Source organism: Lissotriton vulgaris, chromosome 5, assembly GCF_964263255.1.
Source record: "Lissotriton vulgaris chromosome 5, aLisVul1.2, whole genome shotgun sequence".
Lineage (NCBI taxonomy): Eukaryota > Metazoa > Chordata > Amphibia > Caudata > Salamandridae > Lissotriton > Lissotriton vulgaris.
In genome coordinates, this window is record NC_141693.1 from 739,962,630 (window position 1) to 739,985,894 (window position 23,265).

Below are 23,265 nucleotides of genomic sequence, written 5' to 3' on the forward strand. Positions count from 1 at the left end.
TACCATACACAACCCCCTTGAATACCAGATGAAAGGACACCACACAGATATATATTGAAAATATATATATTTATTAACTACAAATATCCCCTGAACTCTTTATGAGCACAGAAGCACAAGCGTTAAACAAAACACAGTTTAAAATGCACAAAAGTTGCACAATGTGGATGAGACCTAGGGGCCACCTAAACCATATACTAAGAAAGTGGTATAAGAGATACCAATCGAAAAAGAAACAGGCCTAGGGCCTTGGGAATCGCTGGAGCTGATCAGGACTAGCAGTGACTAAGTCGGGAAAGGCCCGCGGGTCTAGGGTGCAGTGTTTAAAGTGCACGCACTCACCAATACAAAATCTATGGTGCGTAAAAGTTAGAAAGTTAGTTAGTTAGGAACCTTCCGAGTGACCTAGAAAGCTGAAACTTGAGACACAGGCCCTAGAGGTGTGTACCAGTGTGGGAACACCGGCGTTGCTGAGTTACCTCACCCACAGGAAGAGGGTGCATAGGGTCGAAGTAGTGTTGGGTTTCGTCACGCTGGTCGATGGTGCTTGGAGGTGAAGATGCTGCAGGCGGCTCGATGTGAAGAGTTCCGGTGGATCCAAGGGTGGATCTGAAGATGTGAAGACCTGAAAGCAGAGGGGACAATGTTCAAAAGTCACTAGCCAGTGACTACCGTGGAACCAGATTGGAACCAGGCGATGTCGGGTGCAAACAGGCGTTGAGGTGTAGCCCGTCTCTGCAGCCACTTGGACACCGGGGGTTGAGGACATCCAGGAGTCAGTCACGAGCTGTCCCATGCAGGCTTCTCGCTTTTGGCGGTGTCGGCAACTTGATTGGAGCAAACAGGCCTTGGCTAATGCAAGCCACGCAGGAATCAAAAAAGGCTAACCACTCGGACCAGCAAGGTCAGAGCGGGTGCTCCCTTTTACAGGAGCGAGGGCAAGTCTGGAGCAACCAGACCCGCAGTGTAGTTTGTCCGTTTCGTCGCCAAGATGGCCGCTGACCACGTGGCTAGTGGCCGGGATGGCGCGTTGAGTGGCACAATGCAAAAGGGCCCCACGCAGATCGTGGAGATGCTGGGGGGCTGATCTTCGGTGCAAGAGCTGCTCGGTGGTGGGGGTTCTCAGTCCCCAAAGCACAACGTCGAGGATGCTTCTGATGCAGTCAGATTTTCGGGTGTCTTCCAAGAGGTCCGGTCCCACGTCTCTCGGTGCCTCCACGGGTCCCTTCTTTGCAGGGACTGTGGATCGGGCTGTGAGAAGTCTGGGAGTCTGGGTCTTGTCAGGCTCTGGGCTCGGGCTCCGGCGGGAGGCGGCGGCAAAGCAGATGTTGAGTTGCTGGTTGGTGCCTGTGTTCACAGGGTGGCCACTCCTAGGCCACAAGGGAGATGCTCTTCAGTCTTCTGTGCAGCAGAATGTCGAAGTCCAGTCGTCTTCTTCGTTTAAAGTTGATTCAGGATGATCTGAGGAGCTCTGGCACTGCTCCCACTCTTATTCCCAATCTGAGGGGTGGATCACCTGCTAGGTCCCTCCTCTGGGTGGGACCAGGAAGGAGGGCGGTTACACCCCCTTTCCTTTGTCCAGCTCCTCGCCAGGCCTGGGTCTGGAAAGTCCCAGGACCGGTTTGGACTGGCTTATGCACGGGGACACCTTGTGTGCCCCGGGCGTGTCTCAATCTATTCAGCCCTGTCCTACTCAATACACAAAATCCTGTCTGGGGTGGTGCTCGCACCTCCCAAGGCAGGAAACCCTTTGTCCAAGCCTCCCTCGCTGGAAGGACTCCCAGCAGCAGGAGGTCAGACTTGTGTCTCTGGTGGCAGCATCCATTTTGTGATGCTGAGGCTCTGGTTGACTTTAACCGGGTTTAAGGCTACACACATGTCGTGTCCCTCTAGAAGAGTGGAATGCTATCCCCGTCGACAGAACTATTGAGGGGATAGTATTCCAAATCGTATGACACCTTAATCGACATGTTTTGATAAAGCCAAACCAAAGTTAGAATATAACCGCGAGGATTATAATGCACTTAAGAGTATATGGTATGGCAATATCCCGGAACAGCTAAGGGAGTTGTTCCCGACAGCTGCAGACAGGCTCAGCTCATGCTAGAGCACCATCTCACATGAAACCAAGCACTCTGCCCCCAGGATTGCAGGGGCCTTCCATAGGAATGGCTTATAGGTTAACATGTGTCCAGTTAAGGTTAGATATAGGGATACTATATCTAAGCAAGAGGTGATTACACCAACTTACCCCAGCTGAGTGATCAGCCAGTTGTGTCAAATATGGAGGCCAGGCCAGGGGTGGCACAATACATGCTGCAGCCCCTGGTAGGCCTTGTATGCACCTATGCCCTGGGTACCTATGGTACACTGTTACAGGGGCCTATAAGGTGAACCAGTTCCAATTATGTTATGCACCTAGGGTACATGGAGTCCATTTTAAGGAGAGAGCAATCAGCCTGGGGCCCTGAATAGAAGGATCCCAGGCCAACTATGTCAAAAACCAGCTAAACACCAGGCAAAAAGTTTGGGGGTAACCATAGTCAGATGTCCACCTTCCTACACTATGGACAGGAGGTGCGGTGAGAGTCGCTTTGCGGACATGTTTTCTATCTATGTACTGCAGTGGCTTGGCAACCTGAGATATCAAGCCCTATTATATAATGCATCACAGTTACTCATCCTAAATGAGTGTTGGTATGGGAGTCGGGATGACCAAGCTTACGCTGTTGAGCGGCGTCTTATGGGGGATCTCTCTCTCCAAGCTATTTTTCATCTGTTTTGCACTTCTACATCCTTGCTTTATTTTCTTACCCTTAAAAAAGTCAAAGTCATGATGTTTATTGATTGTACAGAGGTCTCTGGGGTACAGAGCCCTGCGTTATATGTGTCATTTGATGAACAAAAACTGTCTAAAAACAAAAAAATACGCAAATGTGGTGCAAGGGGCTTGTAAACAAACCCCATAGTTTTTAATTTTCCCTTTTTGTTGTTCTTTTACTCTTCTCCCACATTTCCATTGGGGCATGCTTGGCAGAGGAGGTTTGTAGTGACTGGGATTCTGCTGAATGCATTCTTTGTTACCCCTTCAAGAGTAGAAGAATCTGACCTTGCAGTACCTCTATAAAACGTTATTTTGGCCTAATGATATAATTAGATTTTTCTGAATGGGGAGGGGGTAGGGGAGTGTTATTGTGTTGAGCCATAACTGCAGGATGGTTTATGTGTGACGCACTATGGGCCCGATTCTCAAAGGGACTTATGACTCGTAAAGTTACAACTGCAGAGTATCTGCACTCAAGTGGAAACTCCACACTCAAGGCAGAATCTCTACGCTGCCATGCTCAGAATGGAGATTCCGCCATTAGTGCAGTGATCCTGCCGCATGTGCTGTGATTCCGCCACAAATGCAGTGATTCCGTCGGTCCCTGTGTCTTTATTGTCCTTGGTAACTGGATTGTGCATTTCTGTCCACTCTTTAACGCTCAACAATGCTGCTGTTGCCTTAATGACTCATCTGTAGATGTTTCTCTGTTTCTTTGGTCCTTAGCTCTGTCCTCTGCCTCACCCTTCTATGGTGACTATTTACTGTGACTTGCTGAGGTTACCGCCCGTTACTCGGTCCTGGAATGTACACCACCTTACACCACATGGCCAGGATTTCCCTCCCAGCTACAAATTAGATTGCCTATATGATCAACATCCAGTTTTCTGAGGTGTTCCATGCTGTAGCTTCCATTACGAGGTGCAGTTGTATGTCACTTTCTGCTCTATGCAGTTTATGTTTATGTCTAAGATTTATAGAGGTGCATAATTGCCCTCAACAGGGATTCTCAGTGCTAAAAGGCTTTTCTGTACTATCTCATTCTCTTTTCATCAGCAAAGCAGCTCAGCGCCACATGTATCGAGGAGGATCTTGCTTACAGCGGGCATTGGTAGGTCTGTGGATAAGGGACTTCAGATGTGCCTTAGACCAGTAGGTAGAGGGAATGGGTAGAAGATGCCAATGGCCCATTAGACCAGATCATTCGCCTCATTGGAATTCTTTGTGCTATTTGTATCCCCTCTATTTGCCCTCTTTCCAATGCTACCTTGGTGTAAAGGGTGGTCTGAGCCATCTTGATGAAGTTTTTGATATTGTATGACGGATTCGAGAGCTCTCAGGGATTCCAGCCATCTTGCTTTGTTGTCAGGAAGGCTCATATTTTCTGGCTTCTATGTGAAATGAATCTTCCCTTACAATAGAGGCCGCATAACTACATTTCGAATGAAGAAAAATACTGAGGCAAAATGGGGAAATTCAAAGCCAGGAGTATGGTTGTGGGAGTTAAACTGCCAACAAGCCATTTCAAAAGAATTTTGGCTTTACATGTAAAACTGTCAACATCTCTCTCATATGTTTTTTCTTCGGTACAACGGTTAGGCTAGAGGGAGCTTATATAACTGCAAGCAGCGTTTCTAAAGAGGGCCCATAATGCACAAACACACCGAAGAAGCTACATTTTAAGACCAGGATTATTTGCAGTCGAAGGAACAAGTCATCAATAGCAAAAAAAAATAATTATTAAATTATGTTGACATAATGCTTGTTTCTTTCTTTTCCCTGTGATCAATGAATGTGCATCTGATGCACTGAACACAAATCTCATTCATAACACATGTATGAATCTATTCTACATATTTCATTTATGAGACAAACCAAAGTGAAAATGACCTTTATATACTCCTTTACATCCTATTGCTTCCTAGAAGAATGTGGAGCTGACCAAATTGCAAGAAATTGCATGTGGGTCTCTTTCAAATGTAGTAATTACCTGGAAAATAAGTAATTTCAGGTTTGATTCCTATGGTAATTCCTCATTTCTCCTCAGAGTTTCACCTCAGCAGCTAAAATCTACAAGTGAAACACACAAGGTCTGTGGCAATTCTGCAGATGTTGTAATTTCGATGTGTGATATAACTTCCATTATTGACCCCATGAAATTACCAGGGGGCTTGAAATGAGGTCTATAGAGATCAAATCTCTGAAGGTTTGGCAATTGGAATTGAAGTCAAAATGTGTGTGCCTTAGTAACTGGAATTAATGGATTTGTCAACTAGAAATATGGGACGCGAGATCAGTGGCAAAAGGTTGTGCCACCTTTACAAACACAAAAGGCAGGTAAGATTTCTACTACAAGTAATGTGATCAAATGAGTAACTACCAATACCCTATTGCAAGTCAAGAGATTTAGAGAAAAGTATAAAAAACTACTCAGACAAATTGAGAAATGAAACGAAGACACTCGATCATTTATTCCCTAAAAGTGCCAACCTCACTAAGCTGGACTTCATTAAAGTTATATCAAACATCACAATAATGTATTTCCTAACAATAGAGTAATTGGTGAATTACCTGGCATTAACGGGCGTATTCGGATTGAAGAATTCACTTGTAACTTGTGATGCATACCATGAAACTGCTATCAATGTGCAAAAACCTAAAAATAGATAAAATACACAAATTCATTAGAAATTGAGATCATTGAATACAAGCCATCTACCTTGTGTAGAGTAGAAACAAAATGTCAACTATTTCAGAATATCAAAAACTGCACAAATAATATTGATTGTACTCTTATTACATTTTAGAAGTAACTCCTGTACCTGAAAGAGAAAACATATGCTTTTTCTTGGATTCTGACAACATACTCTCAAGCTGCTTATCCATTACTCCAATGTACTATATATATAACGTTGTTTTGTTTCGTTTTGTTTGAGTGCTGTTTGGCTGACGAATGCACATTGTTGGTTATATCAAGGAAATTGCTCATATACTGTGCTTTGTTCCCTAGACCCACTTTTTAAAAAACTATAGCAACAATATCATAACATTAAAACCTACATTCTAACTCCTACTCAGTGATAGAGTTGCAAAGTCGCTAATCCTTTCAATGTGATCTGTTTAAATGCTGTCTACATGAATAATGAAGCTGGAGACTGCAAATTAAAGAAAGCCTAAATTAACAAGTTGCCAAGTAGACAAATGTAGATGTTTTCAGTGCTCCTAAACCTGCTATCAAACAGCACCCAGGATAAAAAATAAGATAACACTAACAATTACAAGCATTCCTAAAAAGAACAGACGTAGCAATTAAAAATAGCATACACAACATGAGGAATATACTTTTTCTGAAGATCTTTTTATTACAAATAGAGCAAATACAAGAACATTGACAGTAAGCATTACACATTGCAGCAACACGACATAGCCATACAAAATCAGTCTCCCATCAGGCTCCAAATATCTCCTCCCGCCCGCCATTCACAAGGTACAAGGTACCAGTGGAGTCCGAGCACTCATGACACAAAACATTGTAACTGGCCCCTACAATAGAGCATATAGTTTTCCCTCATAATCATTCAATTTTCCCTATATTCTGGTCAATTTTTTTGGACAGCACACCTACTTTCACATAGGCCACTCTCCACTAGCCCTCTTACCAACGCAGGAGTAGCATGGAGCACGGACACAGTACAAGGCCATGCAGGACTAGAAAGGCAAGTGATACATTCAATGTATTGATGGGGAACGAGGAAAAAATTTAAAATGGAAAAAGAACAATCCTCAACCAAAATCGATGGAGGAAGAGGATTAACATTGGAGGGGCAGAAATATGAAGGATGGTGAAAGTCAGGAGAAAAATTAACACACGAAAAGGTGGTCCCCCATCATAATTTTTAGTGCAATTGTATTGAATAAAGAATTTGTCAGTCATGTTTTTGAACCTCAAATGAAAAAGCAAATGAACATTTTTCCCTGAAGTTGAATTCTTCTAGAGGAGTTCACACTTAGCTCTTCACATTGGTCTTGCACGGAGACACATTACTTTGGACTGTCCTGAATGTATGCACCTTCAGAAGCAAGAGAGGCTGGCGGTATGGATCAAGCATGGGCACTGCATGGAAAAAGGATTCGTAGCTCCGAAGAAGGTTCTACGTGAGACACACGACTGAGGCCAAGGAAGACTGCATGTCCCATGAAGCCACAGGACTCTCATTGGACTAACAAAAGGTGAAGACCTTTTTGAACTCTTAGAATATAAGTAGATTGTTGTTATTCCTGTAAATTGACGAAAGGCTAAACTGGATACAGAGAAGCATTCTAAGACAATACTTATACTTAAGGATTTAGACTTTACAATTGAGTCCTATTTTCATGTGTCATCATTGAGAATTATGAATTCATACATTTGCACCTTATTGTGTCCACAAGAGGAGTGAAAATGATCCTCAACTTTCCAGACTTTGATAACCTTTTTTTTATGCACATACTGTATTAAGGCATTTGACTTAGGGGCAGATTACAATGTCGGGCGGCAGCACTTCTGCCCAGCACTGCATTGGTCAAGAGTTTGACCGACACCCGGTCAACGGTCCCGACTGGCCCATTAGATTGCGACCAAACACCTTTCGGTCCATTTCAATATTTTACATTGGAAGCATGTATTTCAGCCATAAACTGTCCGGAATACATGCTCCCAATGTAAAATGGGAAGTGCAGTTCATCCCTGCACCCCATTGCGGTGCCTGCCACGAGGTGCAGGGATTAACAGGGGGCACCATAGTGCCCCCTCTGCCTCCAAACGGAGGCAATGCACACATGGGGCCCCCCAAAGTAGACTTGCGACAGACTTTCTGTGTCAGAAAGGCTGGCACAGAAAGGTTGTCAGAATCCAACATTGTAATCCCTTGGGCAGAAAGAGCCGCCCTTGGGATTATTGAAGTCATTCCGACTGTCGGACAGGCTCTCCGAGCTCATTGGATGGCAGTCAGAATGACCGGTAGGATTCCTTTCCGACCGATACCATCCTTATGGGTCGGTCGGAAAGTAATCCTACCAGTTGATTACGATTTGGAAGGAACAGCTCAGACCGATTGTCGGAGTCGTTTCCTTCCGCATCGTAATCACCACCTAAAATAGGAAAATGATACCTTGTTGTTAGATGAACTTTATACCAATAATGTGCATTTATTATTTTGCAGTATATAAACATGTCATGTTGAATATAATTTGAATCACAGAGCGTATTTATATAACCTTGAAAATAGTTGTCTACAGTTATTGTGACTCTTCGCTAATCGCATTTATTTGTACTCGGTTTGACAAGCTCCTTTACATTTGTTATTCTCTTTCTCTCTCTCTCTCTCTCTCTCTCTCTCTAGATCAACAGAAAGCGACTTTGAAGAAGCAGCTGTTTAGACAACGTCTTTGGATTTTTCAGATTGGCAAGAGTCGGGATCATAAAGGCATACTTTGATTATTCACTGTGATAGTGTAGCATCATACAACTCAGGTGCGCTCATTCAATGCTTTTAATTCTTAACAACCTTGCTCATCTTGATCTGGGTTAAAGTGCTTTGAAGGAAGAATGACAGCTTGATCAAGACGAAAGGGTTTGTACATGGACCTCATTACCATTACGAAGTCCCTGTTAACTGCACTTTTAACTCCAGCTAAGTAAGAGATTTCAGAGTTTTGAGTAACTCCAAGGTTTTAGGATTGAAAAAACCCAAATACTAAAGAGAAGTACTTAGCCTGTGTCAGGGGGCCAGGCGTATAGAGTGGATGGTTACTGTTCCAAGAAATACCTGAGGGACAGTGTTTCTGGGGTTTTAGCATCCTCTGTTTTCTTTTGGAAACTATCTTAACTTCTAGGTGAGTCGTTCTACGATCTGCTATCTTAGTCTTTGGGTGTGTAAGCACCATAGCTACCAAGTTCTGTTACTTGGCTTTGAGACATTGGGCATCTCCTCCACAACTAGTACACTGCTGCGCAGGTCTCTGCAGACACTTGACGTTCTTATTAACAGACAGACAGACAAATCTACACTTGGAAATCTGAGCTACAGAAAGTCTAGAGATTAGTCAGGGACAGGCTTCCACTCTCTGGCACAATTTTCATCATTTCTGGGAACGCAGCAACATCTTTCCAAGAGAGATGAAAAAGAAGTGGACACAAGACAAGTTTGGCTTGGCTTAAAAGATTCTACAGTTCTTCCGGGTGTCATAACTAGTACCATGGTGTGGGACTGTTGATTCCGCATCCCCGGAGGTAATGATAACAGGTTTCCATTAACTTTGAGGCGTGGAATTAACAGTGATTAGGGAATGAGTCTTGACAAGGCAATGGTAAACTGGAAATTATTGTGCGAATCAGTAATTCTGGGTCCAATTTCCACAATGAAATTCCTAATAACCACTCCAGGTTTCCCTCAGCTACTGGAATCGCAGGGAAAACATGACAGGGCTGCAGGAACTTCATGGACCTCCTAATTCACATTGGGAGAGTTAACAATCCTCTCATACTAGGTTTCATATCAATATATTAACAGAATTGTAGTTGACCATACATTTTACTACAGATTAGGCAAAGCCAACTCAAATGGGAGTCTCTTAACAGCTCGCTGAAATCTCTGCTGCTATTTCCTAGGAAGAGATCTAGGCATTCGCTTAAGTTTAGTTCAATCATGATAAACCACAACAATTTTGAGTTTCATGACAAAGTGTCTTACTTAGGTACAACTGTATCAATCTCATTTCGTTGCTATTGTTCATTCATAAAAAAGGAGGAATAACAAATATTTTCTGCATTGTCGCTTGTGGTGGTTTGTTTTAAGCTTTTATGTGTAATGGCATCTGCGTTACTCATGGCAAACCTACTTTATTATTTATATACTTTAATGGGCTTTGATTTCCCCGCTTCAGCTATGTGCTTTTTTGCTAAGGAACATTTAGCAATTGTCTTGCGACATTGCCAATCACATATTGGATCATCCCTCTGTAGTATTTTATCCTCATATTATTGCTACATGCTGTTTGGGGGTATATTTTCTCTTACATTGAAATGCTGGAGGGACTACTTTCCATTCGAAAAGTACACTTTGGTATCACTCATTTAATTCTATAGCTCATCCGTGCACTGTATGTACAAAGCAATTCCTTTTTCAATTATTTCACACTGTTGCAATATTTTTGTTCAGCTTTTGCTAGCACAGGACATCAAATAATTGTTTAGGTCTCGCCTAAGGCAGTTCTCATGCACCGTCACATGCAAGAGATATGGTATGCAACAAGGGGCTTGGAGCCTGCCCACTGTGCACCATTAATTGGCTTTATTGTCACTCTATGTTGTTGCATCTTAATTAGCAAGTGTGTGCCCTCTTCACTTCGTCTTCTTTAGTGTGGCTGATGGACTAAGTAATGATTGCTTCATCTTGATTAATGTCCTTCTGCTGCTTGCAGTGATTGAGGTACGTTTTCTTCTCCTGTCTTCCTTGTCCATATTGCTTCTTCCCACTCCGTTCTCAAGTTGTTCATATTGCTTCTTCCCCTCCCACCCTCTTGTCCATGTTGCTCCTTCCCCTCCCACCCTTCCATTGTCTGTGTTGTTTACCCCCTCTCCCTTGGTATGTGTTGTCCACAAACCGCCATAAGAAAAAAATGCACTATGACGTGGACAGTGTTGAGTGAGTCATATTGCTTTTTTCCGCCCATTTGCCTAACACCCTCTATCTTCGCTTTCTTGTTGCCAGTTCCCTTCCAACCTCCCTGCCGTTGTCTGTGCTGACCACCCCAGCCTGCCGTAAGCCAAAGAGAGTATTATAACAGAGCAAGTGCTGGCTATGGCATAGCTAAGCAATCAATCACTTAATTATATGATGCTTAAATATATAATTCAACAATTAGCTCATTCCTTTTTTCAAAGCAGAAATCCAAAATTGTCAGCATCAGAAGAAAACGTCCAATTTATGAGACCGAAACATTGGGCGGAACTCCAGAACCCAGGGTTAAAGTAGGCACACTGGCACACAGCTTAGGGTAGGCTACATTCAGAGAAGGCGAAGCATACAGAAGACTGAGGGTAAAGAGTGGGTCACTCGATAGAAAGGAAAGAGAAAGAAACAGCCACTAGTTGTAAGTGAAGATCAATTAATTTAGGCATGTTTTTGGGACTTAAGAGGAGGCATTTTGAGATAATTTGCAGTCTGCAGACGTAAAACTGTATGCAGGAACAACATTTTTTGTACCCAGGATAGCATTTTTCACTGTATGATTGCACTACCTCTCTGTGGTGTGCCCAAGCACTGATTCCTACATATAGCACACTACACTGAGATATGTGTAATTACATAGACAAATACCTACCCCACAGAAAAATCTTAAATGCTAATTTGTAAAACACGTACTGAACTGATTATTCCTCAATCTTTGAAAGGGGATGTTGTAGCGGGATTGGGCTGGTCTGGTTATACCTCTATCATTAGACAGTACTGCAGGTAATCTGTTTATGGACAGCGAGGCCAACATTTGCCTTGGCACTCATTTTTGTGAACAAGATCATAAAGATTCTCAGATGTACCAGGTTGGGCATAACCGACTTGCTACCATTCTTCTGAGATCCAAGTGAGTCTCTGTGGCTCTAAGCATTGCAAGTAGGATATTCCATAATTTGGTGCACTAAAGAGAAAATAGTGTGACCAACAGTTTCCTACCTGTAAACTGAAATTACTAGATGAGTGCAGACTGGAACTTAAGTAACTGCATTCCTTTTTCCCATATCTCCACTACACTGATTGCATGTGACACAGTGTGCACTGAGGTTTAGAGGCTGCTAATTGAGCTTGAGATTGTTTTTGAACATCTTCCGCTTCCGCTTTCTCATTTCCCCGGTTTGAAATTGCAGGCCCCCGGATTGCTGCGATAAACCCTCAAGTTTTAGGTAACTTTTGCCATGCTCTTCCCAAGAGGAAAGTCGATCTTCTATTTCAATCAGATGAGACACAATTAGCTGGAGTAAGTTAAAGACGTTCTCTTCCAGTTTTTTCCATAGTTCTTCACCTTTTAATAGTTGCACTATGATAGTGTCCACCGGATTTGTGGGCATTGACTGCTTAGCTGGTTTTGTAGTTGCCACATAATTGCCCTTCACAGTTCTAGCAGTTCTTTTCCTTTTGGATGCTGGTTGGTTACCTAAAATAGGGGGAGATGGTACTGGGTTTAATGTGGCCATGGAGGGGCTGCCTGAGGAAGCAATGGGCGTCTCCTCTTGTTCAAGACTGTGGGATAGTAACCTACTAGAGGCAAGGGGGGCTAACGTTTTAGATACATTATTTCTCCCTTCTCCCATCAAGAGACGGCACACAGTCATCTCAATCGCATGAGAAAGTACATTTGCTGCCCATGATAAAAAAGTATCCAATGTGGTTACAATGTCCTCCCCTGTTTTATCAACTGTGGGCTTTCTCTTACCCATTGGAGATGCCCGGCAGACTAGGTAGATGGTGTTTCAAAGGTGATCAGGACCAGATGTCAGAGGGAGGGCAAGCCAAGCCTCCACCGGGCGCTGCCCGGGCATGCCCGCGAGCATCCTGCACCGTGGGAGCCCTGTAGTGATTTTATGTGCCTCCAGGTGCAACACACCCATGACAGCACCTCCTGGCACAAAGGCTCTTGGGGGCTGAAGTTCCCGGTTCTGGCAGCGGTGAGGCAAGATCTCATTGAGGGCTCCTCAGACTAAATGAGTCTCTCAGGGGATTTGGTTGTTGGTGCTTAGTTTCTTTTTTCTCAGGAAGCGTCACGTCGTCCAGTACGCCTAAGTTGAGTAAATAAAACATGGAAAAAAACAATCCAAAGAAACAAGGACTTAGAAACGGGTCACTCTTTCTAGGAGTTTCACTGGAGTGCCACCTTCACCAGGGAAGGGTTGTTTGTGCAGGGTGGAAAGCTGCAGCTACAAACTTTAAGTGAGGGGATTCTTTCTCCCCCCCTTCTGCTCACATGCACCCAGGTGCCTGCTATAACCAAGTGCCCTACAAGCTCCACCAGAAGCCCGGGTGGTCATTAGTACTTGCCTTTGACCACAACCTGTTTCCTGGGCCATGGTGTGGGCATCTAAAGTGTTCCTTTCGTCCCTCGAGGTGCTTAGGCTATATCCTGCACAGCACAGCCGTCCGTCTTCGGTCCCCTCTGCTCTGGTGTCTCCAGGACTCTCTGGCTCTTGGGCTCTGCAGAAGCTCTGTCCTCAGCCTCACGCACTGCGCCCGGTAACCCTTCCTCTGGAACCTCTGTCGTCGCTTCCGGTCTCCCGCTGTCCACTTCGGCATCGTCCTCTTGCCCCAGAGGTCCTCCGATTAGTTTTCCTGTTGCCACTAACGATGAGTCACTTTCATAGGATGAGTGCTCCTAGTAGGGCTACTGAGTACGCTGCGATGAGGGTCTTCATGGTGAGCCCCTGGGCTGCTCTGATGTAGGGATGTTCATGCAAAGGAGGAGGATACAACTCTGTTGCCACTGTCACAGCTTCTTCCCTGACCTAGCAGCCGACGTGTCTGCCTTTAACGCACCCTCCTTTAAAAATAATACTGATCCTTCCCTAGATTCACATCTTAATGAAGACACATGGGTGGCTCACTTCGAACAGATTTTTACTACCTTCACTACATCTTCCACTGTCTGTGGGCCTACTGACTCGTTGCAGCCAGATCAACTGATATTCTCAGTTGAGGAGACAAAATTGGCCCTGAGTAAGTGCACTAGGGATAAGGCACCAGGCCCAAATGGAGTGCTTATCGATCTCTTTCTTGATTACCAAGATCTATGTGCCCCTTTACAGACAAACATATTTAATGGCATAGCAAAAACGACTCCACTAGATTCCTGGAAGACCAGTCTGATTGTTCCTATCCATACAAAGGGCCCTAAGGATAACCTGCAGAATTATAGGCCGTTTTCATTATTAGACTCCATGGCAAAATTCATGGGCGTCTACTATTAAATAGGTTGGAAGAGTGGGCAGCCGAAAATAATATTCTTATGCAATCACAGTATGGCTTTCAATCTGGTAGGGGCTCCATAGATCAGTGCCTCAATCTATAATTAATTACTGGAAAATATATTAGAGCAGGGTCTGGCCGGATTTTTATGGTATTTATGAATTTAAGCCATGCGTTTGATTGTGTCATTCATTCAAAGCTTTGGGAATTAATGGAGCTGTTATGGGTGGACTCGACAATAACCTGCTTCATCCGACAAATGTACTTCAATGCCACTGCTCGTGTCAGATACGGGAAAGAGGGAGAGTTGACATGCCCATTTAAGATTGAGTTAGGCAGGGCTGTGTCCTAGCCCCTTTCATATTTTTTGTATACACAAATGAAGTTGGAGCAGCTCTTCTAGGAAGAACCCCAGACATTCTAAATTTGTCCCCACTCCCATACCTATTTTAGCATACGACTATGATGCAGTTTCAATTGCAAGAACAGGGCTGGCCCTTCAACGGCTAATAACGGCCTATGTTGCATTCATGTCTTCTCTGGGCTTGAACGTAAACAAAACAAAGTCCTTTGTCCATGTTACAGGGACTTCATCCTCAAAAAAATACCTGGACTTTACAATAGGTCCACGGAAACTGGAGATTATAGATTAGTTTACATATTTAGGGGTTAATTTCGACAAAAAAACAGGCATGGGTACATATGGTGAATAACAGAGCGATAGTAATGAATCTAGTGTTTGTACATGCGGTCAGATCCAAGAGCCAGAACCAGGAAGAAAGAGCAAAGTCTGGCTACTTTTTGCTTATAATGATCCTCTATTAAGGCACCTTTGGCTAACACCACTGCTTAGATTTCCTTCTTATACATTGTTTTCAAGGTTCAATAACTATAGATTCCATAGTGTGTCTAAAGAATGTGGGGCCATATTATCAACAAAGGGCGATAGATTATCGCCGCTTTTATCAGCAGGAAACTGCCACTAAAGCGGCGATAATGTGCTTGATAATATGTCCTTGTGAATTCCCATAGCAGCCCAGGTTCTGATGTTAACCTGGGCTGCTATGGAAATTCACAAGGGCATATTATCAAGCCCATTATCGCTGCTTTACCGTCAGTTTCCTGCCGACAAAAGCGGCAATAATGTATCGCCCTTTCTTGATAATATGGCCCGTGTTTCCTCTGGAAGAAAGCCTTTCTCTGAGTGAGAACTTATCACAGTTTCTATAAATTGACTGGCCCTCCTTTCAGGCCTATTTACAAAACAGATGGGAAACACTTTACTTGTAATATTACTTTCCTAGTTGCTGTAACATCCTCTAGAAGAGCTTGTGATTATCAAACTCTGTGTAAGACAAAGTCTTAATTATAGAAGATTCCTCTTAATTTCTTCTAGGAGTTATCTTTAAAATCAAGTAGACAGTTTCACTCCCAACTTCTTCCTGAAACCCACCAATCCGGTAGAAAGTTCTTTGCACACATTAAATATAGAGAAAGTGCTTTGTTATTACTTAGACTTGGTCAGAGACGTGAAAAGGTTTAAGCATTTCTGGGCTTGTTATGGAGCTGTCCGTAAAGGACAGGCCTCTCAAAAAAAATCCAGTTAGTTGAATAATCTGTTTAATCGTTATCCGATTCAAGAAAGGCAATAGGCCCTTACTGGATAAACCCAGGGCGGGCTCAGTCTACTATATGGAAAGCAGCCACTGCCGCCCTAATGAGGAAGGTTCTCTGTTACACAAATTTGCTAGGCTACAGTTTACAGATCAGTATATATATTCTTGCTAGGCAATACTAAATAGATTCTCACTCTAGGATTGAATCCTGGTAATGCCCCAGAGCCACTCTAGAAACCAGCATCACAGTTTAGAATATGATTCTTGCGGTATCCTTTCTCAGTCTGAGATTTAAAATCCAACTGCCTGGGAGACTTCCTCCTGGGCATGATGGTGTAAGATAACACTTACAGTCCCGAAAGCGAGTCTTAGTATTTTCACTTGTTTACAGTCAATTTTTTTTTTACCATTCCCTGCTCTCTTTTTCTTTCAAAATTGCATTTCTAAGATGGCATTTTTAATCAAACATACTTAGTCAGAACTGTTTAGGCCAATTTGGTTATTTTTTTATAAACAAAGAGAAAAGCTCCTTAATTTTGCAAGAATAGTTCTTTTTTAACTGATTTCAATTAGAAAACATGTGTATTTAAAATAAAATATGCATTTTGAGAGCCCGCTAATGCGCTGAATTAGTGAATTCAGGAAATACCCCTGCTGGACAACTTGGAGGAAAATCAACTTTTTTTATTGATAGACAGTTACTATCTCTTGTATAAATTAAGTCTATGAGCAGACATGTTCTTTCATGTTGAAATATTGCCATTAAGGACTGAATAAGATATTGCCGGCAACCAATCTAAAATGTAACTTAGACAGACAGAAATTTAGTGATTTGTGACGTTTAAAGGTGCAGACAGTATTTAGAAGTCTGGGTCTGATCATGGCATTACATAAAACATCATACATTAGTTTATATTGATCTCATGATCACTGCTAGGTTGGGTTATCTATCACAAAATCACTTACCCGCAAGAAGGAACATGACACCACCAGAAATAGCAATTCTGCTTTTTGTGATAGGGTTGTTGTCGCCAACTTTTGTGCATTTCATGCCCATAATACTGATGATCATACCAACGAAGCCAAGAAGAACAGCGACCACCATGAGTGCCCGTGAAGTCTGGATATGAGCTGCAATTAAAAACAGTTGATTAAAGAAATGATAAATACATATATGACAAGCATTAACACTGCTAAGTACAGAAGGAGCAATCTAACAAAGCAGTATCATTTCTAGAATGCCTTCATGGAATCAACTAAAGTTGTAAACACTTTTTTGTTTTACTTCTTAAACTACACAACAAACTTGCAATTGCACAAAGGATCTCCCTGCTCATAGGTGGAACGTGCCTTCATGAATAACAGCAAAAAGCCTTTCTGGACTGTTTCTTCATGGAGAGGGAGATTTTCCATCACCACCAGATATATGGCTGATTTGTTGTCCTCCCCACCTTCGAAGGTGAGATACACCAGCCATGTGCTTGAGTAAATCTCTGCCGATTTCCAGGGTGGAAAGGGGTCGGATTGAGATTTGAAAATGCCCATAAAATGATAACAGTACTTTTTTCCACCCTGAAACTTTCAAGGCTAACCACACCTTAGAATGCCCTCTTCCACCCCACTGGTAGGATTTCTGAGTGTAGATTTGTTCACACTAGTGTCAGAGAAACCTACACCCATAAACCCATTTAGGCCTGCCAGAAATCCCTTTATATGTTCCTAGCAGGTGTAAAAAAGGTAAATTCTGTCATAAACGTGCGTTTACAACCAAATGTACCTTTGTGATTTAGCCCCAAACTATTTAATATTACTCATGCATTATACACAATAAGATTTAAAGTGACATTAACCTTTAGTACAGCTTTAATTCAACTTTGTTAATCATTTACCATTAGTTATCGTTTTAATAAGGATAACACACAATGAAATATGTGCATTTTACAGTATGAACTTGGGTTTTTTTTACAGCCAGAAAACAAATAGGTCTTCAAAATGTGAGTGCAGCTGAAAGGTTAAGGTTGTATTTTCATTAGCTGCTATTCACAGAAAACATGTGCACCTTTTTAAGTTTCCACTTTCATTTTGGAAATACATAGGGGCATATTACGATACACCATCATTGTGGGAACAAGACTGGCCGAGAGGTAGTCGGTTGTCCCACCCACCACATTATGATCCGAGGCCGTGGAGGCAGTCAGAAACATGCCTCTTTGCATTGAGGCTAGTGCTGCAGCCCAGAAAAAGGCCGCAGCACAAGCCCTAATGTCAAAAGGCATGTTTTTAAACATCCCTGCACACTGTGGCAGGCACCATGCGGATGAAAGCTTATTTTTTTCAATAAAATTGGGTATTGGTGGATGTATATCTTTTTAATGGTGGAATTATGTGTTATTAAGTTATAGGAAAACAATGTGTATGTAATAAGTGATGCATAGTACTGTTTTTACATTTGTATTGTCTGTGGAAGTGGTGGGGAGGAAGCCTGTGTGTGTAAGTTGTAACATTGTCTATACATTGTAGCGAATTAATGATTTATTTGGTATCATGTGTTTTTAGATATGTTTGTAAATGTACATTTGTATATTTCATTTCAGCCCTGAAGAAACGCGTTGGTCGGGCTATTTCTTTAATTAATTGAAGAATATTAAAGAGAATTTTTTGAGACTTCCTAACACGGCTCCCGTGTTATTTTGCTAATGGAAAAGAGTACATTGATATTGACACCATTGAATTATGTGTATTTCATGAAAGGAGGAGAGAAGAAACAAAGAGAACAAACTCTATAATACAGTTGTTCGATTGTTGAGGAACTCCCTTTCGTGTGTTTTTTCTACTCCATTTGTATTACCCTCTCTGTAAATTAATTTATTGATTTACAATAATGTATGAAGATAGAGGCCTTAACATTGCAGAGAACTGCAGACATGCAATTACTCAGAAATTACTACAACATGGTCTCACACTTGTGGGTGGAGTTGTCACCTTCGTGGTTAAGGCTCACGAAGCATATAGGACTGAGGTGTTCGGTTCGGGTTACATTCCCGGCTGCAGATAACATCACACAGGTATTTCACATGTACAAAGCGGGTGAAATACCAGAATATTACTCACCAAATGAAGAAATAGAAATACCACTCACATACCTAGAACATATTAATTGGCTTAATGGCATCCTACTACACACCACAAAAAACGTTAGACTCAGTCCCCTTAGCAATAAAGGAACAACATGACCAGTCTTAGGTGGATACACACTGCATCCTAATGTTGATAATTTATCAGCTTCATGGGTGCAGACACTATACAAAGATTTACTAACATTATACAGATGTCTTACATGGCTTGTTATGCAAACACTAGCACTTACCCTTGCACAAACTGCTCAAGCTGCACAACCACAATTGGCTACCCCAGGCATCGGCCCACAAACACTAAATGCAGACATGGGAAAAGTTCTCATAACACAGGAGGAGATTCCGTTCTGGATATCACAGAAAACAAGTTAGCCTGAGGCAGTGTTTCACCAAATGGGACCGCAGGAAAAACACAGAATACAGACTACCTGCTTGCCAATGGGGATAGCTCCAACTGTTGAAGACTGCACAACTCGGGGTACAGTCTTTACTGCAGTATATGCCAGAACACATGGTACCCCTTCATTGGCTGTTTTTCCCGAAGTGCTAAAACAGATCCAGAATGAGTATGGGGCAGCAACTGCCCTGGCTTGGGGATGAAACTGATGGGCAATTTTGTGGCAGGATTTGCCATTATATTGAGTAAAATAAAGGGGGAAGCAGCAGTGTTGACAATACACCAGCACATACAGGATGTTGCCCCTGCACAACAGGAGCGTGAATTACTTAAAATTAACAAGGAAACCTATGCTACACTGGGTAGAGATAATTTGGAAGCCAGACCTGGTAAACGACAATTAAAGAGTAATTCAGAAAAGGACAACCGTAAGCAAGCTCCTGAGTCTTTTACGAAGAAGAAGTGGCAGAATAAGAAAAACAAAGGCAAAATAGAATCTCTGGGTGGGTCTCCTCAACAGGAGGCCACTGAAAAAAACAATAACTTGCGAAACTGTGATATTATTAGACTGCCTGACAGGTATCAGGATACTGATACTCATTTGTCTCGTTCCTTTTAGGAGTCATCTGAAAAACATTCAGAGAGAGTTGGACGGCCAGAGCGCAGATCGGAAGAGCACGTGAAACCGACAAAGGACTCACAATGTTCATCTGACTTCAACATTAAACAGGAAGATAAACTGAAGCCTTCCAAGCCTTAGTTCGAAAAGAAGAAGGTAGCCGAACTTAAGGTCAGGCATGCCCCGGATATTGAGGACTCTGCTTTTGAGCGGGGAATGGGCACTGACAATGTTGGACAGCACTGCAGAAATCACAATAATTTGCCAGAACCTGATGGATTGTCTGGTCGGAGTAGCGTTGAGTGAGTATATCACTTGGAAACACAGGATAATACGGAAAGTTTCTCACATCGTTTATACGAAATAAAACTCCAATTGGGGAGGGAGGTACCCAGAAACATCATTGTTCTCTTCTGGGCTATGAAGTAGTGTGGCTCACTGGTTAGAGGCGGCAGACCCGAGAGCAGAGGACGGCCCGGGACCAGGGTTCGATTCCCGGCGCGGCAGGTTTCTGGACCAGGTTCAGCGGACTCGATAATTCTCTCGCCTCGGTGCCCACTCTGATCAGCGATCACACTCGGCAACTCTGGGCATTAGCTTGCCTCATCTTCACTAACGGCCCCACCAGACCGCCGGGGATGCCTGGTCTCACCCTGGAGATACCCATTAAGGGACCATCTCTCAGGGAAGCCAGGAAGGGTTTTGCAGTGGTCGAAGCGCCTTGGGACCCTCCGGGTAAGTAGTGCGCTATATAAATGCCTATACATATACATACATATACATATTCTTTTGTCCATAACCGATTGCCTATCTGATTTCATACTGGAGTGCCCAAACAGGGTTACTGTAATTTTACCTGCTTTTTCCAACCTCGTTTCAGAATCTGTTAAACACTAATACGCCAAGGAATAGTCTCTATCACTAACTCCTGTGTAATACCACAACAATGTGGGGCGGGATCATGGTTCCCCTTACCAAGAAATACCATGAGGGCAACCCCACAACCTCAAAGACAAAACCCAATCAAGCATGAAGCTAAAAACAAGTTAGGGAAATCTTCCAACAACTTAAATGCCAAGGTGTAATAGAAAGTTGCACCTCATCAATGAATTATCCGGTTTCCTGTAATAAAGCCTGATCATTCATTCCACCTTGTATTAGACTAAAGACATTTAATAACACCTACTCGCACATTTGCAGTACAAAATGCACACAGTGCAGCACTAATGAAAAACATAGTGTGGAAGAAATCCAAAACAACACTTTATATCTGTAATGGATTTTTCTGCCAAAATATATTGCCTGGAAAAAGATATTTGACTGCATTCAGCACGCTCGGCTCTCAGGGGCAATTCTTTTGATTGCCCCGGGGTTATAAAAATATCCCTGTGCTGTTTTAGCCATAGGAACAAAGTTACTATATTATTTTGATGACCAGGCATTGTCCCATGTCGATGACATATATCTGACAAATGATGATCTCATAGAACACTTGACAAGAGTAGACTATATAATTCTGAGGTTTTCCCACATGGGCTACAAATGTAATTGATAAAAATCAAAAATTGCCCATCTCAACGTCCTTTTTCTAGGATATGAGTTGGTTAGTAATGCAAAAGCCTTGTGACACACTTCTCAGAGAAGTGCGCGCTACTTAAACCTGCAGCTACGTTGAAAAGATTAAAATACATATTGGGTTTTCTAAATTTTGGCAGTGCTTACATTCCTGATTAGGCAGAACAAGTGAAACCATTCGAAGACTTAATACATTCAGACTTTTCCAGTACACATTGGATGGAGTAACATACAATTACCTCACGTTCCGTACAAGCTGACAAGGTAGCTTCAAAACACTTACACACATGTGTAAACACAACAAACTTGCTGATTCACATCATTGCGTGGGCATCAGAGTACACTTACGCCATGTTAAATGAAGGTGACACTGTACTGATTGCATATAAATCACATTTATACACTAATGCTGAAATGCGTTTTGCACTAACAGAAAAATACTGACAGCAGTACAGACTGCAGTGATAAAAAAACGAGACCTGGCTCTGGGTAAACACACTATTGTTGTGACCCTGTTGCCGACCTAGAGACCATCACCTGAGTGAGAGTTCAGAATGCTAAGGCATTACATCCACTATGGATTCAATGGGTTAACTTAGTCACAGCCACAGATGAAGTTTACAAGTTTTATTCTACTCTACAAACTCAAGCTTTTCTACAGTACGAACAAGAAAATCCACTGCTTAATGAAACAATGTCTCTAGAATGCTATGGATATGTCATATACACTGATGGTTCTGCCCAGCCAGCTGTAGGGACAAAGCACCAATACTCAGCAGTGTGCGCAATTGTGAATGTGCGCATGCATGATGGAGAATTCCACCCTGAGAAAACCTACACGTTGTAACTTGGTGACTGCACAGCACAGCTGGCAGAACTATAGGCACTAATTATGGCACTGGAGAATACAGATCCTGGATTCCCCTCACTCATCGTGTGTGATTTGTATTACTGTATCAAGTCTTAGAATGAATATCTACACTATTGGAGCCAGAATGGATTCAGAGACTCAAAGGGTTGTACATTAAAGCACAGATGCTTTGAGAACAAGTGGCAAAGCTGAATGACTGCTGGCCCGGACTCATGCAATACACACATTGAGTCATCAATGTGATGGTGTTCACATTGTAGGGAATTCCATGCATGCTAAAGCCACGAAAGCAAGAGTGAGCACTGCTGTGGTTGCTGCAATCACCCCTTAACGTATGAGGATAGACTGAGACATCTAGGCGGCTATCAACGCTGCTCGCAACAACACCCACCTGTTGAAAGACCATCCACTCAAGTACTTCTACAAGTTAGATGTGTGAAATACACTATATGCTCAAATTCCTGGAGTGGGAGATAGAGTAATACCAAACACTAACCGCAGAATGGGTTTAATACTAGCTGCACATAAGGGTCTGGCATCCCCACATGCAGGGGTGTCTGCTACAATTCATTATTACTGCAATACTACTGGTGACCAGGTCTTTACATACAGACCAAGGACTTCATCCTTAAATGTGATGTTTACTAGCAGATGAAGAGTTCCACCGTGGCGTGTGCACCACAGATTCCTCTACTGATTTTAAAAAAAGCCTCTGGCTTGTGTTTTTTAAACCAGTGTGGCCCTTTGTCATCAGATTGGGCTTACAAGTATATCTTGGCAGCAGCGGATTCCTGCTCTTGATTCCTATGGGCATGGCTACAGTGGTCTGCTGACTCGAACTGTTATAAAGGCTCTGCGAGTCTTCATCAGGACCTATGTACTCGGCATTTTACATTCCGACTAAGGTCCGGCTTTAGCTATAGGGCTTACATAGAGGGCATGGGAAGTTTGGGTGTGGCCCTGCATTTCTCTTCTCCATACCATTCTGAGAGAAATGTGGTTGTGGAGAGGAAAAACTGTGACTTAAAGCAGTCTTTAACAGCAAGGTTATTAGGCTCAGGTTGCTGTAGGGTCCTTCACTTTTATGGAGTTCAGAGGGCACTTAAAATCCTGCCTAGAAAATCCCTGGGTGGTTGGACTCCCTATGAAATCCCATTTGGGGTAAAGATGTGGTTCCCAGACCTCGCCAATCCCAGCACAGGGGCGGAGGAAAAACTGTTGTTTATCAATGAAAGTTT

The 23,265-nt window shown here is 42.8% G+C and overlaps 1 protein-coding gene across 1 annotated transcript in view; it reads right to left on the reverse strand.

The window, feature by feature from the left end:
- The window catches only part of CLDN19 (claudin 19), a 153,789-nt gene that overhangs the window by 76,458 nt on the left and 54,066 nt on the right, over positions 1–23,265 (reverse strand). Inside the window, exons 2-3 of the mRNA XM_086922173.1 lie at positions 16,398–16,562; positions 5,396–5,480 (exon numbers count right to left, since the gene is read on the reverse strand). Coding sequence (XP_086778299.1) covers positions 5,396–5,480; positions 16,398–16,562 — 250 coding nt within the window. The remainder of the gene's footprint in view (positions 1–5,395; positions 5,481–16,397; positions 16,563–23,265) is intronic.